The sequence below is a fragment of the Trachurus japonicus genome, chromosome 21, assembly GCF_045865225.1.
Source record: "Trachurus japonicus isolate A0001 chromosome 21, Traja_1.0".
Classification (NCBI taxonomy): Eukaryota; Metazoa; Chordata; class Actinopteri; order Carangiformes; family Carangidae; genus Trachurus; species Trachurus japonicus.
In genome coordinates, this window is record NC_140927.1 from 28,101,883 (window position 1) to 28,120,981 (window position 19,099).

A 19,099-nucleotide genomic window follows, 5' to 3' on the forward strand; every position below is an offset into this window, starting at 1 on the left:
GGCTCAGCTTCGTCCATTGTCAGTGTCATGTTTAAAGCCATAGTGGTAAACTGGAGCCACTGCAGTCTTCATGTTTACATTTTCCATAGCAGCAACAATGTTAGTACTCCCATCCAAAAGGACAGTAAAACGCAAGATAAATTACAAGACAAGTTTATGAATTACTGGTTAAAACCCTATCAGATTTCTTTGGCTCTAATCTGGGAATACACTCAGACAGCTGTATGCATTTATTGAAGGTGAGGCAGTTTTAGTTGTATAGCCCATTTTTACAGTTATTTCAACTAACATCCTCTGCCCTTAGACCCTCACATTGAATGAGGAAATACTCCCAGGAATGATTTGAGCTAAAATGTTGTCAAGACATAAGAGAAATTGAACACTGGTCTGCAGTATTAATTCTGGGTCTTAAACACTTTTCACTGTCAAGTCTTTGAGGCAGTTGAAACCAGAGCACAAGTGTGCTGAGAAGTTGAAGTGAAGTCAAACAAGGTTCAAAGAGCCAACAAATATTGATTTAAGTTTTTATTGAACTTTTACACATGTGGAACTAGTTTTACCAGACTGAAGATCAGACCCAGATTTACCCTGCAAGACAATGAGAAGGGATAATGTTAATCATGCTCAAGAGTCACTGTTAAGAAAAAAGAAAAGCAGCTCAGACTTGAATTTGACATTACCTCTGTAAAACATTTGCCCTTTGGCCCCAGATGGTGGAAGCTTGCTTGGAGTGTGGCTTGGTGTCTTGCTTGGAGTGTGGCTTGGCGTCTTGCTTGGAGCATTGTACTCAGTGGGTGGGTCGATGGGTGGAGGAAGGTACTCTGGAGAATACTGCATGTGGGAGTGGAAGTCTCGTGCACGCTGGAAGCCATCGCTGGTCTGAATGATGTAGGTTGAGGGCAGCAGAGGAGAAGTCGCACTCGGGGTCTCACTTGGGGTCTCGGGTACTGCTTCCCACCTGAATTCAGGGAAAGGACGAGGTGGAAGGGGTAAAAAGCCAGGGGCTGAGACGTAGGCTTCTCCTGCAGGCTGTGCAGGCCTCAAAGATGCATCTGGTGTAGGACCTCCATCATTCCTGGGGGCTGGGTAGCCCGCACTGGAGCCACCTCTGTAAGGCATGGGGCCATCACCCATATGGAGTGCTGGAGCATTGCCATGAGAAGGTGCAAACCTGGAGGCTGGGGCCTGCGCTGGGGAAAACCTGTGGGCTGGGGCCTGGGCTGGGGCCTGGGCAAACCTGTAGGCTGGGGCCTGGGCTGGGGCCTGGGCTGGGGCCTGGGCTGGGGCCTGGGCAAACCTGTAGGCTGGGGCCTGCGCTGGGGCCTGGGCTGGGGCCTGGGCTGGGGCCTGGGCAAACCTGTAGGCTGGGGCCTGGGCAAACCTGTAGGCTGGGGCCTGCGCTGGGGCCTGCGCTGGGGCCTGCGCTGGGGCCTGGGCTGGGGCCTGGGCTGGGGCCTGGGCTGGGGCCTGGGCAAACCTGTGGGCTGGGGCCTGGGCTGGGGCCTGGGCTGGGGCCTGGGCAAACCTGTAGGCTGGGGCCTGCGCTGGGGCCTGGGCTGGGGCCTGGGCTGGGGCAAACCTGTAGGCTGGGGCCTGCGCTGGGGCCTGGGCTGGGGCCTGGGCAAACCTGTGGGCTGGGGCCTGCGCTGGGGCCTGCGCTGGGGCCTGCGCTGGGGCCTGCGCTGGGGCCTGCGCTGGGGCCTGCGCTGGGGCCTGATATTTATAGCCTGGACAGGATGGGAGAGTTAAGAATAAGCTTCAGTTTGTGCACAAACTTGTCATGGAGAGCATTAAGATAATTGCCCAACAACATTTTGAAAGGTTTCCCAGTTTAGAACTCTAGAGTTGGTGGCATATTAAGTGATTTAGGAGCTGCAGAAGTTTACCAAGATACATTTGAAGATGTATCGACTATGAAACTCAACCATTTGTTTTGGTCAAAGTCCTAAAAGCTGACCAGTTTCACCAAGTGAAGAAATTACTTTACCTCCTTTTGTTGCAGGAAAAGCAGCAGCACAGCTCAACAGCAGACAGATCCAAGAAACCCTGAAACAGTGAGAGATGTTTATTTCTGCTCCTAAATGTAAAACTGAACTGGAACTGAGTCACTTTAAGGAGAAGTTTAAAAACACAAAAACAGTTCCTCTTACCTCAAAGCCAGTACAGGTGCCATGTTTGACTCTGACATCACAGTGGTGTTTCAGCAGTTTGTCTTCAGATCTGGTCTGTCTGCTGAGTGGAGCTGCTCTGGTTTTATACTGCTGCTCCTTGTGGCCTCTGCTCTAATTACACTCATTAGCAGCACCTGGGGCCCAATCAGGCCCTGATGAGGCCCAGTCTGTGTCCAGAGAGGGTGCGTTCAGGTTCAACATCTATATTTTTAAAACTGATTCACTAAATATGTTTTAACCTGCCTCTATTAGTATTTATTTGTATTGTATTGTATTGTACAAATATTGTCTTTCTAATATTTAGTCTAGTGTAACATGTGTATGTGTGTGTTTGTACCGAAAATTCTCAAATAGAAGCCGAGTCTCAGACGCTGGCCTCTTATACTGGGCAAAACTTTAGCATGTTGGTTTGGTAGGAATTTTCATGTCCGTGGAGTTGAATAATCTGGTATGGGGTTGGACATTTCTTTAAAGTTTGGTGAGTTTTCGCCCATGGGAAGTATGATTTCCTCGGAAGAAAGAAGAAGAAGAAGAATTTCTGGGAATACAATAGTGTCCTGCCCGGACCCTTAAAGTAACATTGCAGAGTTTTTCGGCCTTAAAATAATGTTTCCAGACTCATTGCAATGGTAGAAAAATGGTTAATAGGATGAATGGTGCTGCCGCCGCAGCCTGAGCCGGGTCGCATCGGCTGAAACTGCACTATGGAACTTCCCCTCTGCGTCGAGGGAGAGACGTAGTGGGTAAAAGCAAAACTTACGGTTCCCCCCCGGTCGTCGTCGTCGTCACCGCCGCCGCCGCCGCCGCCTCCCCCCCTCCCCTGACCACCCGCCACACAGTCTCCTTGCAAACATGTGGAAATACTGTCGTTTATTAATGGGAATAAACGCTGGATGCGCTCGCTGATAAGTTTCATTTTCGTTTTCCCCCCCAGACAATAGCGCTTCTCAACCAGATGGTGGAAGCACTGAGCTGAAACTCCGCAATGTTGCTTTAATATATTTGTTTGTTTTCATACAAGGACCAACATCACTGCAACTCAACTGGAAGTTGAAACATAATCAGAAGTGACCACCATGAAACATGAGGTAAATGGAGCTCCTGATATTAGTATATTCATTTGACACTAATCTAACCTAGTAGTTTGTTTCTAAACGGAAAAGGGAAAAAATATATTGTTTTTTTAGCACAGTAATGTCAAATTTTGTAAAAGGATAAAACTTGATTTGTGTGTTTTCTAATGATATTATTAGCACGAATTGTGATTGGAGGCCCAGTTGCCAGACAACCATGAGACTGACACAAACTCTCAAACGAAGGTAATGAAGCATCAAGCCTAACCCTTGCACATTTCACTGTGCTGACGGAGCTGTAGGGATTTCACCACATACTCTGTCACCACCGTGTGACATTTATTAACGCTCTTTTTCCCCTTTTGCAGCGATCGAAAACCGTGGCTGCTCCTCAGTGGGGGGGCCGCGCTGCAGCTGCAGAAGCCGTAGGCGGGCGGAGCGTTCATCCCTCTCAAGTTATCAAAAAAATGCCACAAGTTTTGACTTCAGCATGTTGGATGGTTGATGAATATTTAAGTAAAATAACTTGTCGTTCCTCCCTGTGTGTATCCTCCCACAGACACGGTGTTTCACTGATTTTTTCGACTTAGGAGCACTTAAGCTTGTCGACCATGTTTGTTTACATCCTTACTGGTTTATCATGTTTGTACTGTATGTTGCTAGTGTTGTTGTTTTTTTCTTTCTCTTTGCCAGTGCCTGTGGAGAGAGAATTTAATGAATGACCCATATGATAAAGGAATCGGATATTTTGCAACTTGAAACCGGATCCAAACCGCAGGTAAAACCCACTGTGAACCGCCTGCTGAGAACCAAACTGCAGACTAACAGCTGGTGAACATAGAGGAGCATCTACAGCAGGGGTTCTCAACTAGTCTCACTCTGGGCTCCACATTTTCCCGTGGTCATTAAGTCGCGACCCACTTTTATAGAATTCAAACCAAGATTTTTTTTTTTAAAGCCTTTAAAAACTCATTTTGCTCTTTATTGAGCAAAGTGTATTTCAGAGCACATGAATGAAACTGAGGAGTTACCATGACAACTGCATGTACGGAAGTGAATAAAAAAATATCAAACTGCACAAAATGGAGACCAACAAAACGATATATTTGACTTCTAATGTAGTTAGGGCAACATATGAAAATCTGGGAACTAAATCCTTACCAAGAAATTTCTTCACAATTGTCTTTAGAAACGTGCGTAGTATCATGTCTTAAAATGTTGAAATTCAACTCCCGTGGGAAACCCCCTAAAAAACTACTCAAAGTTGGGGTACCAGTAACTGGATTTTTGAACATTCCGAAATGTTAAATTTGGCCTTAAGTTACTTGTGAAGGGTCAAACTAGAGGTTTTTCATGATTCTGAGTTGATCGCAAACATTAGTTTTACACCCAAAACACTCCTTGGTGGAGAAAAAAACAGCCACACCCACTTTTCTTGATCATCAGAACCCCCACTACCACCAATAGAATGTATTGCAGAGAAGCCATTCCTTATCATTGCAGAGGTTGTGTTACATAATACTACTAAATACTCAATATAATATAACTTTTATTCTACCCTTTTTTCTATAGGACATTATATAGACCCTCCAGGATTTTATGATGTCACGATTGCAACTATTAATGCAAATTCAATCATGAATTCTTTGGCCTTGCCACTGCAACTTTTCAGCAAATTTGCTATCATAGACCGCTGTGGCTAGCTGTGGTCAGCTGTGGTCACAATGTTTCCATTTTCCATTTCCGTTTTTTTGCATGTCTGTGTTTTTATTAGTTATTATAGATAGATATAGGTAGAGTTTTATGTGGATCAGGAGCGAGAGAGAAGGAAAGACATCAGATGCACACCAGATTTCACATACCAGTAAAAACGGAAACATACACAGCCTACACACACACACACACACACACACTTCTCACTATTGGGTGAGAAGCATGTAGCTACATTAAAAAGGTTGCTTTCTTTTTCTTTTTATTCATTGCCATGGTAAATCGGCCTAAGTATTGTTTAGTGGTAGTTGGTAGTTGGTTAGCATTAAAAGTGAAGAATTTTGGAGTTAGCTAGTGCTAGACATGTTGAAGCCATTTACAACCTTCGATCATTGACAGACATACTACTTTTTACAACTGATACGTATGTGTTATCTACATCTTTTTTTAAGAACTTGAAATATGTCATGTCATTGTGTTGATAACATGCATAAGAAACTTAAAAATTGTGGTAACACTTTATTTGATGCCTATCTCTATAATGCATTATTATCATACTTATAATGAGTTATAATGCAGTTATAGCACTGTATAACTATAGTTATAAACACTCATAAATGATCATACTGCTTTATAACAATAATCATAACACACTATAAAGCATTTTATCATGACTAATAAGGTCAGGTATTATAATATGTTATAATTGTTAGTAACTCGCTGACAATGACCACATCGATAATGCATTATAAATATAGTTATAATGTATTACAATTGGCTTATAGTCGTGTATAACTATCATAATAAACACTCATAATCAACATAACAATAAGCATAACACATCATAGAGCATTATAACTTTATTATAATACTTGACCTTAAGCCATTATAAAATGCTCTATAATGTGTTATGCTAAATGTTATAAAGCCTTATGATCATTTATGAGTATTTATAATGATGGTTATACACTTTTATAAGACAATTATAACACATAACTATATTTATACTGTATTATCGACATGGGCATTGTCAGCAAGTTACTAACAATTATAACGTATTATAATACCTAAGTAACAATAAAATGCTTTATAGTGTGTTATGATTATTGTTATAATGTATTATAATCATTTATGAATGTTTATAATTATAGTTATACAATGCTATAACCACATTATAACTCATTATAAGTATGGTTATAATGCATTATAGAGATAGGCGTCAAAGTCTTACCAAAATGGTTGTTAGTTGGCTAACAGTAATTAATATGGTTAGTTAGCCAACTCCTATGTGCGACTGAATCTGATGACCATCTGACCATTTTATTTTCCTAAATGCTAGCTGACTGCTCCATTTGCTATCAAACTAGGATAACATGGTGTAGGCCTATTGTCTTCGCAAGGATTTATGCAGTTAGGTTTAGGCGGTGATCTACTATACTCAATAGAATACATTAGAGATACAGTAAGCTATTCCTGTGAATGACAGAGGTTTTCTTTAATGTCACAAAAAACTTCTACTATTACTACTGAATACTTAATATAACTATATTCTACCTTTTTCCATTGTTGCACATTAATCTAGCACACACGTCAATCTCATGTCAAAAACCTGGGGGCCAGATCTGTCCTGCAATACACTTTTATATGGCCTTCAAGAAAAATATTATGTTAATAATGGCCCACCAATATAGCATTCACGTTACTCACATTACAAATCCCATAATACACTACAACAGCTACCATACGGTCATGACCAAGCAATAGGCCCAAACTGGAATGAACAAGTTTGTGACACACTGCAACATCTTTTTCCATTCTTCAAAAACGACCTCTTAGAGTCTGGATGCTCGATGGAGATTGATGCTCAGTGTGTGTGCAGATTAACATTATCATGTTTGCAATCAATGTAGCACCACTGTGTATTTTTTGTGCTTTTCCTATCTTCATTTTGAACAAACTTGTTTCAGTTGTTGCTGGTATGTGAAATCTGGTGCATGTCCACTGTCTTTTCTCTCTCGCTGCTTGCTACCGGTCCGCATAATAAATTACATTTATAATAACTTTTTTAATAAATTTAGCGACACCACAAAATCCTGGAGGGTCTGTATAATGTCCTATAGAAAAAAGGGTAGAATAAAAGTTATATTATATTGAGTATTTAGTAGTATTATGTAACACAACCTCTGCAATGATAAGGAATGGCTTCTCTGCAATACATTCTATTGGTGGTAGTGGGGGTTCTGATGATCAAGAAAAGTGGGTGTGGCTGTTTTTTTCTCCACCAAGGAGTGTTTTGGGCGTAAAACTAATGTTTGCGATCAACTCAGAATCATGAAAAACCCCTAGTTTGACCCCTCACAAGTTACTTGAGGCCAAATTTAACATTTCAGAATGTTCAAAAATCCAGTTACGGGTACCCCAACTTTGAGTAGTTTTTTAGGGAGTTTCCCACGGGAGTTGAATTTCAACATTTTAAGACATGATACTACGCACGTTTCTAAAGACAATTGTGAAGAAATTTCTTGGTAAGGATTTAGTTCCCAGATTGGTCAAATATCTGCTAAAATGCCCTTACTAATGCATCTCTGCATTTAGAGCATATTCACAAAAGTGAATAAATATCAAATTGCACAAAATAAAGACCCACAAAACAAAACAAGATTCACTGCATTCAGGCCACATTAATAAGAAACTGATATCTTTGCATTCAGAGCAAATGGAGCAAATAATAAGAAACTGAGGAGGAGCATTACAACTGCATGTGTTCACGTGTCTCGTGTGCCTTTCAAAATAAGTTATCTTTCAAAATAAAAGACATGTCCAACATCAGATGTGCATTAAATATTTAACTTTTTTGACCAGCTGTCCGCGACCCATCCAGAACGGGTCCGCGACCCACTTTTGGGTCCCGACCCACCAGTTGAGAACCACTGATCTACAGCACATATTTCCTTCTACCTTCTGAGTTGGTGGAGACCGAAAAGAGAGCTAAAAGAAGAGGGGACATTACACTCGTGCTGTGTGAAGTTCAGGTTTCAAGTTAGAGGTTGAAACTCTTTGGTTAACATTCAGGACACATTATGGTTTGAGTTTTTAAAAAAACTTTTTCAAGGCCATGTTGGAGTCACTGAGGTGGAGAACTTTAGGTTTCTCTATGAGCAGACTCTATTATTAGTTGGATGGTGCATTCAGGTGTTTGAGAGGTTGTGTCAGTCTTCTTCGGGCTTTAATAACACAGTGCTCCCTCCATCATGATGCACAGTTTGGGAGTCCTCTGTAAAGTAAATATATACAGCCAAGACCAAGATCGTGACCCCTGGGAAAGTTTGGGAACATGTAAATAATTTTGTGTTTGACTTGTGAAGACGGGCTAGCTTGAAAGCTCTGCAGCTTTATGTAGTAAGTCAACCTTTGAGCATAAATTATCTTTACCACATTTGCAGTTTGCATTTTCAGTTTCCACATGGATCACAGGAAGTCACTAGGACTTGAATAACAAAGGAACAAAGGAAGTCAACTCTCTTCTTTGAGAAATCTCTAAAAAGTAAAAAATTTAAAATAGCCTGATAATAAAACAAGAAAAAAACAAACATATAAACATGAGATCAGGTAAAAGTCAACATCTGTAAACCAAGAGGGACCAGAGCAACACAGGAGCCTGAGACAAGAAAGTATCCTGCTTTACTTTCAGAGTTAAACATGAGGTTACCTTTAAGTTGAATTCACTCGTGTTTTTAAGGCAGCAACAGAGCTCATGTCTCCAAGTTCAACCACCTTGAAACGTTTTCACTGTCTACCTTTCATGAGCTCGCGAGAGCACTATCAAAGTGCTTTTCACCATCTTTATTCTATCTTGCATTGCTTCTGCAGAGAAGAGGCTCTGGAGGTAAAATCCCACTGGAAACAGCAGGGTTTAGTCATACTTTGTTCAATTTGCTTCAAACCTTTGTAAAAGAATTAAAAGGAATCAACTGGAAGAATTCCTCTGTAGTGAGAATTGTAGGTAATATTTTTTGCAAAAGGTAAATCAGAGTTAAAGGCATAATAGCGTCTGCACACCTTGGGGATTCACCGCTCCCAAATCAGTTTGTAACGCTTTGATAACACAGGAGGAAGACAAACTGTGTTTAGTCGGGGGATTTAGCCTCATATTGTTCACTTTGAAGAATCAAAAAGAATAAGAGTTTGCAAGGTTTCATTTACGTGCTACGTGCAGTGTTGAGCAAGACCGTTATTGCTACAAGTAGCAACGTCACCAGTTTTCTGAATCAAATAGCTTTTTCAGTAGTGAAGCTCTTTCATCAATTATGCAGTGCACTCCCGTCCACACCAGCTACATTTTTCCAAAGTATTTATGAAGATGAAGTGGAGCAGAGCCTTCTGCTGTTGTGTGAAAATAATAAGGATCAGCACATGATGCCACCGTAGATGTATGTGTAGCCGGAGAAGCACTTGACATCATGTGTAAAATGGTACAAACTTAAGAACAACTCAATGGTTTTGTGTTTTTGTTAAAGAAAATATACAGTATGTTAAAGCTCCCCTGACACATCACAACATTTAGTAACAATTAATGCTAATAATGAAATAGCTAAATAAAGAATATAGTTCAGTATCAAATCAGAAATAAATTATATCTGGTGCACTCCATTACAACTCAGCTCACAATCCAAGATGGCTGCTTCGTGAATCGACAGTGAATAAAATTGAAGTGAAAAAAATTGTTTATTACGTTTTTTGTGTCATTAAAATAATTATACTAACAGTATGTTTATTTTATTATTTTTATTTAGTAGGCCTATGTTTGTTTAATTTCTACCAGTAGATTTGTACAAACTATCACATATACTGTGTTGTTATCGGCCTCTATTAGCTAACAATGTTAACAACAATTATGGCTAACACAAGAGTTGCTCTTCCGACTTGTTAAAATTGTTGAACAACATTATTTAACTTATAGAGACATGTTAAATGTTACTTTTTACACACAAGCTCTCACATAATGGGCCCTAGTTTTGTAGACCGGGTGAAGTCTAACCTCAGCGCAGCTTCGCCATGCGAACGAGGCGTGTCTAGGTCCATTTCGCAAGTTTGGTGGGCCGTGCAGTCCGACTTAGACCAGCGCAGCCCCTCCCCTCGTCCCTCCTACCGGCGCAAACGGCGAAGAGGGAGGAGACAGGGCGGGAGGGAGACAGGAGGAGGAGAAAAAGGCGTGGAGTGGGTTTGACACAGCCGAGTCAGATCTTCACCAATCAAAGGAGCTCCTCTCCTCACCTTTAACTGCGCGGAGGGCGATGCGCGCTGCAAGTTTGTCATTTTATACTTGGACATGGACGGAGGAAACAGCGACGCCAGAGGCCGAACCTCTCCCAGGAGGAAACAGCTGTTTTGGTCCGGAGGTCCGAGCTCAGAGTGACCAATAATGAGTTTACTAATATACTTAACCAGGATTGATCTGATATACTGAGAACGGCTGCCCAGTGTAAGAAACAACAACTAATAAACTAATAAAGAAACTCATATTTATTCACACCCTGTGTAAGCAAGATGAGAGGTGTAATCACAACATAAACAAACACCATGCGGGATGAAATCAACGTAAAGGACGCTCTCTCTCTCCCTCTCTCTCTCTCTCTCTCTCTCTCTGTCCGTCTCTTTTTTTCTCTTTTTTTTCTGTGATATAGATGCTGAGTATACTGTAGTAGGCTATATACTGACTATCTGATACCGAGGCTGTTGTGGTGGACTAAGAGAGATGATGATTTGTGTTTTGTTTTTCATTACGGCTGCGTGACGCGGTCGCTCTCCGCTAATGAATTAATAAGTAAATAAATAAATAAATACAGTGATCATCACAAGGGCAGAGTGGTATCTCAACACGGCAGCGACATGCAGTCATCCACCCTCACAGTCCTGCTTGGGACATCCACAGCTGCTTTTCAGTGCCAGTTCGTCCCTGCTGTGTTAATTCAGGTGGAGTTTCCATTACGCGTGCCACAGCCTTTGATCTCTGCTTTGATCTGACGTCAGATGTGACGGGACAATCTATATAGATATAAATTCACGTGTTGATGCCATTAGTTGCATTAAATAGTGGTTATTGTGGATATTTATTGCATTGAAATGTGTCTGGAACTGTGGAGATCTGCCTGTGAGGTCTTGGTGACGTGTGTGCACTGCAGGTCAGTCAGCCAAACTTCCACTGCACCTGCTGGTCTCCGCCCTGCGCTGAGAGTAGACCTGGTCTCCGCCCTGAGAGTAGACCTGGGGCCTCATGTATCAATGTTGTGTACGCACAAAAAAGTGGCGTACGTCATTTTCCACGCCAACGTTCAGATGTATCAAAAGTGAAATGACCGTGGAAAAGTGCGGTGGCCCACGCCAACTCCATAGCTGGCGTACGCACGTTTCTACAGCTATTGTTCCTTTGGCGACACTTAGAGGTGAAGCTGTGAAACTGTTAATAATGTGAAAACAATTAGTCCTCAGAGTAATGTGCACATCAGAGACACATTTATGAACAACCCATCCACGTGTTGCAATTAGATAGGTGGATATAAAAGCACGCGCAAAGTGGTACCGTCAGCTTTAGTTTTAAGATATTGCAGATGCTGCAGTGCGAAGTGAATGTACAGATGCATCACATAAAAACAAACATTGAGGCGAGATGGCTGGTTCAGCGCACGATTCATTCATTCAGCATAGTTGGGAACAGATTACAGGCTGGCACTGCAAAGTAAATGTATTTGTTTAATTGTCCTATAACCCCCGATGCACACTGAGCATGTCCGCCCAGATATCACACTGTCAGTGACTTTCTTTTTTTGCTGGTTAAACTACACACGCTGTGTGAAGTACTTAATGTCAATAAACACATGCGTAAAGTTGGACATGTGTCTTTATCAGCCTCCCTGGCGCACTTCTGCATTTATTTACTACGCGATCTGTGTATAAAAAAAGGCAAATGACAATCGTAAATCCATTTCACATAATTTAATTATCGAGTACATTGTCTGCTTTCATTTGGGATGACAGTGGTCCGCCGCCTCACGTTCACCTTTATATCACACACACACTCTCCCACCCCCTTTGTGATGGTGCCGGAGGACGGCAAAAAAAAAAAAAAGATGTTTACACGGCTCAACTTTATCGAGGAGCACCTTCAACTCAAATTTGGTTAAATTGCTGTTCCTCACAGTTTTTCATGGTGTTATCTGACCGTAAAGAGAAGGGAATCTTTGGTGCAGGCCTTATTTACATTGATTTGCATATTTAAATGGAGGCGTGGACAGGGAGGAGTTCGGCACTTCTACATGTGGTATGAACATGTGGTATGAAATCCACGCAAGTATTGATACATGAGGCCCCTGGGGCCTCATGTATCAATACTTGCGTGGATTTCATACTGAAACATGGCGTACGCCAAAATCCAGAAACTGTCGTACGCACAAAGAAAATCTGATGTATCAAAGTGTGCGTACGCATGGATCCAAGCACTTTTCCTTTGTACATCCCAATCAACGTGGAATTGAGCGCACATGCCGAAGTGGTAATCTCCTCCCTGTCCACGCCTCCATTTAAATATGCAAAATCAATGTAAATAAGGCCTGCACCAAAGATTCCCTTCTCTTTACGGTCAGATAACACCATGAGAAACTGTGAGGAACAGCAATTTAACCAAATTTGAGTTGAAGGTGCTCCTCGATAAAGTTGAGCCGTGTAAACATCTTTTTTTTTTTTTTTTTTGCCGTCCTCCGGCACCATCACAAAGGGGGTGGGAGAGTGTGTGTGTTATATAAAGGTGAACGTGAAGCGGAGGACCGCTGTCATCCCAAATGAAAGCAGACAATGTACTCTAAATTATGTGAAATGGATTTACAATTTTATTTGCCTTTTTTTATACACAGATCGCGTAGTAAATGCAGAAGTGCTCCAGGGAGGCTGATAAAGACACATGTCCAACTTTACGCATGTGTTTATTGACATTAAGTACTTCACACAGTCTGTGTAGTTTAACCAGCAAAAAGAAAGTCACTGACAGTGTGATATCTGGGCGGACATGCTCAGTGTGCATCGGGGGGTTACATAGGACAATTAAACAAATACTGTACATTTACTTTGCGCGCATACAGTCCCAGCCTGTAATCTGTCCCCAGCTGTGCTGAATGAATGAATCGTGCGCTGAACCAGCCACCTCGCCACAATGTTTGTTAATATGTGATACATTTACGCATCACATATGATCTGTACATTTATAGTATAAAAATGCTTCCTGTTCACAGTGTGGTCAGCACCTGAATGGATGAATGCTCCCCGCCGTGTCGCGCGCTCAGGCCGGTCCCAGCGCACTGCACTCAGTTCCAAGAGAATTGCCCTCGGAAACCAAAAGAGTCATCATGTGCAAAAAAAACCCTCCGGGACTCATGTGCACTTCGCACTGCACCATCTGCAATATCTTAAGACTAAAGCTGATGCTATTTTCTGCACCACTTTGCGCATGCTTTTCTATCCACTTATCTAATTGCAACATGTGGATGGGTTAGTTGTTCATGTCTCTGATGTGCACATTACTCTGAGGTCTAATTGTTTTCACATTATTAACAGTTTCACAGCTTCACCTCTAAGTGTCGCCAAAGGAACAATTGCTGTAGAAACGTGCGTACGCCAGCTATGGAGTTGGCGTGGGCCACCGTACTTTTCCACGGTCATTTCACTTTTGATACATCTGAACGTTGGCGTGGAAAATGACGTACGCCACTTTTTTGTGCGTACGCAACATTGATACATGAGGCCCCTGGTCTCCGCTCTGAGAGTAGACCTGGTCTCCGCTCTGAGAGTAGACCTGGTCTCCGCCCTGCGCTGAGAGTAGACCTGGTCTCCGCCCTGCGCTGAGAGTAGACCTGGTCTCCGCCCTGCGCTGAGAGTAGACCTGGTCTCCGCCCTGCGCTGAGAGTAGACCTGGTCTTCGCCCTGCGCTGAGAGTAGACCTGGTCTCCGCCCTGCTCTGAGAGTAGACCTGGTCTCCGCTCTGAGAGTAGACCTGGTCTCCGCCCTGCGCTGAGAGTAGACCTGGTCTCCGCCCTGCGCTGAGAGTAGACCTGGTCTCCGCCCTGCGCTGAGAGTAGACCTGGTCTCCGCCCTGCGCTGAGAGTAGACCTGGTCTCCGCCCTGCGCTGAGAGTAGACCTGGTCTCCGCCCTGCGCTGAGAGTAGACCTGGTCTCCGCCCTGCTCTGAGAGTAGACCTGGTCTCCGCCCTGCGCTGAGAGTAGACCTGGTCTCCGCCCTGCGCTGAGAGTAGACCTGGTCTCCGCCCTGCGCTGAGAGTAGACCTGGTCTCCGCCCTGCGCTGAGAGTAGACCTGGTCTCCGCCCTGCGCTGAGAGTAGACCTGGTCTCCGCCCTGAGAGTAGACCTGGTCTCCGCTCTGAGAGTAGACCTGGTCTCCGCTCTGAGAGTAGACCTGGTCTCCGCGCTGCGCTGAGAGTAGACCTGGTCTCCGCCCTGCGCTGAGAGTAGACCTGGTCTTCGCCCTGCGCTGAGAGTAGACCTGGTCTTCGCCCTGCGCTGAGAGTAGACCTGGTCTCCGCCCTGCGCTGAGAGTAGACCTGGTCTCCGCCCTGCGCTGAGAGTAGACCTGGTCTCCGCCCTGCGCTGAGAGTAGACCTGGTCTTCGCCCTGCGCTGAGAGTAGACCTGGTCTCCGCCCTGCGCTGAGAGTAGACCTGGTCTCCGCCCTGAGAGTAGACCTGGTCTCCGCCCTGCGCTGAGAGTAGACCTGGTCTCCGCTCTGAGAGTAGACCTGGTCTCCGCCCTGCGCTGAGAGTAGACCTGGTTGGAGGTGGCGAGCTTTCAGCGCAACCTCGGCGGGACATTTTCGCACGAAACTTCCACTGCACCAAGCTGAATCTGTGACGCCTCCCCCTGCTGCGCCGCCACGCCTATCTCAGCGCAGCGCGATCTACCAATCTTCCAATCTGACTTTGCGCTAGGCTGCGCTGGTCGAAACTTGCATTAGACCGGCTGCGCTACCTTGCGCCACCTGAACTGCGCCAGCAAACTAGGGCCCAATGTGTTATCGTCCACTGAATCAGAACTTCCATGGTAAATGAGTTTACACGTGCTTATACTAATGACATCATGCTAATTCAAGATGGTTAACATGGTAAATGTAACATCTCCCCAGCATCAGCATGTTTGTGTAACCTAGATGAATAAGACAATAAACTTATAAAATTAAGATCAAACCTAAAAGTAAGCAAACATAATAATTATTGTGTTCAGTTTAACAGAATGTCATCAAAGCAGTCAAAAAGCAGAGTACTGTTCAATTTATCATTATTTTATGTTTACTGCTCCTTTAATAAGTGCCGGTCAGGTGACTATAGCGCCGCTTACTGGAGGGAGAGGAATAAACATAGTAACAGCAGAACGCTACCGGCAGCAGCAGGCGGATAACTCGTGAGTGAGAGGATTTGGTGAGTGAAAGCTATTTTCTATGTGTGTGTATTGCAGCAGATAATCCTTTGCCGTACGAACCCAGTGTGTAAACAATATAACTCGCAGCTAAGTTAAAGCAGTCTTAGGTTACTGTTATGCTGTGTATTTTTTATTTTCATGTGTGTAATAAGTAATTAAGAGCTAAAAAACAGAGCATACGTGGTCAAGTTGCCTCGCGGCCAGGTGAAAGCGAAAGTAGAGCCGCCATGTTAGGATGCGGTTTGTATTTATGTTGGTAATTAATCAGTTTTCAGTACTGGTAATTTATTTTTATTTAATTTACTGATTTATATAATGCTAAAGTGCCTGCTTGTGCATTGCCTTGCTATACGGCAGGCCAGGTTTTTTGTCGGGACCGGTGGACCGTGACAACACCGAGGAGAAACCAAGATGGCGAGCTACCCACGATAGGAGACGAGACCCGAACGGAGGAGAACTGAGGAGCACCTTGCTTGCAAAACCCGCCTACACACAGACACATGCACAGTGACAGTGACACTGGGATCGTGGTAGGACAAAATTGACTGGTTTTGCAACAACACACAGTGGATTCATTTGGATAAAGAACTCAATCAAAAGACTGGTTATTCACCACACTGTGGAAATTTGAGTTATTGTTTACATTGATCTGTGAGATCTGAGAATTGAGTTGTAAGTTTGATATTTGATTTAATTTTATTTCTTTTTATTTCTTTTCCTTGTGTGCCAATTTGGTATTACATTGTTGGGTTTTGAAAAGGTGATTTAAAGCTTAAACATAGCTGATTAAGCAAATTAAAGGGATAGAAGAAAAATAGAACTAAAACTCTTAAATAGGCCTAAACCGAGAATAAAACGAGAACTTAGACTGAACAAACTCAAAATAGATACCAAGAACTAAACAACCAAAATAGGAAACCTAAACCAAAATTATATCTCAACTCAAATAGGTTGAATTAACACAGAAGAAATAAATAGGGATAAATAAACCTGATTTCCTGGGATTTTGGTTTCATTTTGAATGGTTGAAGGGAGATTGAACATTTCACTTATCGAATGTATGTGTGTATGAATGTTGGTACCATTTAATGTTTACTGTTTTTCTGATCATTTTCTATATAAATAAGCCGGCAGTTAAAAACTCACTCACTGGTCTGTGGTCTGTTATTCTTAACACTAAACTCACCACTCTTCCTGAACCTAGAGACTAGTCCAAGTTATCTGTATACATTACAGGTGTTACATTTGCATCATCATTATCATGTTAATGTTAGCATGTATGTTAAAATTCAGCTTCTAAGAGAGACTGAATTTTATTTGTATTATCCTGTAAACAAAATGTAAGTATTTTAGATTATTTTATGATAATATAGTATTCACTGGCTATAACTTTGTCATACTGTTGTCATACTTTGCAAAATCAAAGACTTTTAACTCCTTTAAGTTTGAAGTCATTTCAACTACACGAAACAGAAGGCAGGCAAGGCATACGAACTACAAGGGTGTACAGAAGTCATGCCTGCAGCTGTCTCACTAATCCTTGTTGTTATAAGCAGATGCGTCGTAGATACAAATCCATCGACGCAGAACACAAAGGGGTTCTTTTGTCAAACTATGTAGGAGGGCTGTTAGAGGGAGGTGAGCTCTGTAGGTGAGAGGGTTGTGAATGGGTGAACAGCGTTTCTCCTTTTAGCTCTTTCTTTTTTAAAGCATTTCAAGAGGCAAAGATCAGTGCATGCTGAACACCACTCTCCAACATTCTGGATTTTTTATCTCCTCTGCATCTCATCAGCCTGAGAGCGTTTGCTGTGTGGAAGAAGAAGGGAGGGAAAAAAAGCCTCATATGCTTTATAAAAGGACAGAGCTCCACTTTGAGGTTAAATTGCTGAAAATAACACAATAAATTCTAATTTGGTTTCGTTTAATTCCCATTTGCAGATTGCGTTACACACTCTGGTGTAATGTGGTTCTTTTAACCTCGGCTGTCTTTGCTATTTCTAAACAATATAGAGTCGTTTTAAATCAGTGAGGGATTGCGGGTCCAATCGGACCTTGTCCTGACCTTGGTGTTTGATATTAACGCCACATCAGCGCAGTCCGCACGGGCCGAGCAGGAGCCACAGTCTGATGATGAATAGCACCGACTGTTCGCTGGGCTAACGTATATGAGGTGGGACACACTGGAGAGTCCAAAAAAGAGGAAGCTGACCTTTCAGCTCATTTACTGTAGCTTTAGGGCGCTTTCACACCTAACCTAAATCCATTTGCTGGTCGTGTGATCTCATACGGGGATTTTTCCTTAATGCATTACAAAGTGAGAAGGAGTTAACACACACACACACATACACAGAGAGAGAGAGAGAGAGGTTCATTCAGAGTGTGTCCTTCTCCACGTCCTACCCTTTACAATACATGTCTATCCACATTCCTATTTCTACCTGTTCATCGTTATTCATGACATTTTTTGCTGTGATGACCAGAGAGTGGAAATAATCTGTAACAGCACAGTGAAGTGCAGAATTAGACTTCTTTATTCTCATATAAATCAGGACAGACAGAGCAGTGAGTGTGCACAGACACAAATATCAAAGTACTCCATAATGTGTTTCATGGAGAAACCATGGAGGCTGCATTGATTCAGGTAAACTCAGGTGGTTTTCACCCAAATGCCAGGTTATTTCTTTAGGCTGTGTTTCCTATAGCCTGAGCTTTGAAACAACAAAAGAAAAAAGAAAAAAACAACTTAGTGTAGAGTGCCACTTTAATTTCAACCTGAGTTAAGAGGATAGATTAACAAAATATCTTGTAGCAATCAATGCGTATCGATCAGTTCCCTGAAATGCTTTTTATTTCAGGGATGGTATAGGCCCTATGGAAAAGTGGGGTGTTCTTAATGGAGAGAAAAGGATACTGAACTGTTCCCCTGATGTCTCTGAATCTATGCTCTGTTAGTTAATGAAACAGGAAATGCATTGTATATAGAAGAACATTCTTCCACACATTATATACATGTATCTGATTGTGTTGTTTGTTTGTATCCAGATCTAAAGCTGAAAGTTATCACCACAACAAACTCCCAGAAGTTCAGTTTATTTTCTCCTGATTTGTTTTCAGGGAGATGTAATTGGCGCCTGCAATATGTGACCCTAGTTTAAGATCACGGAAACACTGTGGTTTCGATTAAATGTTAATTAAGTAAACACATCTGTGCTGTGCTTCTTTTTTTTCACTGTTTATCCAGAACTACGATCTTTACCTGACCTTAACCAACTGTTCGAGTGCCGAGCTGCAAAATGTTTTATCAAGCAATAGCCGCAACAAAATGATACAGGGAGAGAAAGAGAGAGAGACAAAAAAAAAAGTGCAGAAAACTGACAGCGAGCGTTTTTATTTATATATTAAATGTCAACATTTTGGTTTTTTATGGATGAATGGTTTAAGTGTCAAGTTCATCCATCCAAGCTGTTTATCCAAGGGTCAGATCATCATAGCAGGTGAAGCAGACTCGTCCGCACACCCCTCTCTCCAGCAATGTTTTTAAACCTTATATGTGGGATCCTGAGGCGTCCCCGGAGATGAGGTATATAATCTCTCCATGGTGCCCTCCCACAAGGGCCAGGTCAGTCTCACAAATCTGACATTTGTGCAGTCACAGTGTTTGTTAAAGCCT

At 42.6% G+C, this 19,099-nt stretch overlaps 1 protein-coding gene across 1 annotated transcript; it reads right to left on the bottom strand.

Moving 5' to 3' along the window:
• Positions 1–516: 516 nt before the first annotated feature.
• On the bottom strand, positions 517–1,896 carry LOC146965415 (uncharacterized). Its single transcript, XM_085766212.1, has 5 exons — positions 1,887–1,896; positions 1,382–1,727; positions 1,107–1,171; positions 681–1,064; positions 517–588 (listed from the first exon to the last, which is right to left on the bottom strand). Exons 1-5 carry the CDS (start codon positions 1,894–1,896, stop codon positions 584–586), a joined length of 810 nt encoding a protein of 269 aa, XP_085622338.1. The 3' UTR covers positions 517–583.
• Positions 1,897–19,099: the final 17,203 nt, after the last annotated feature.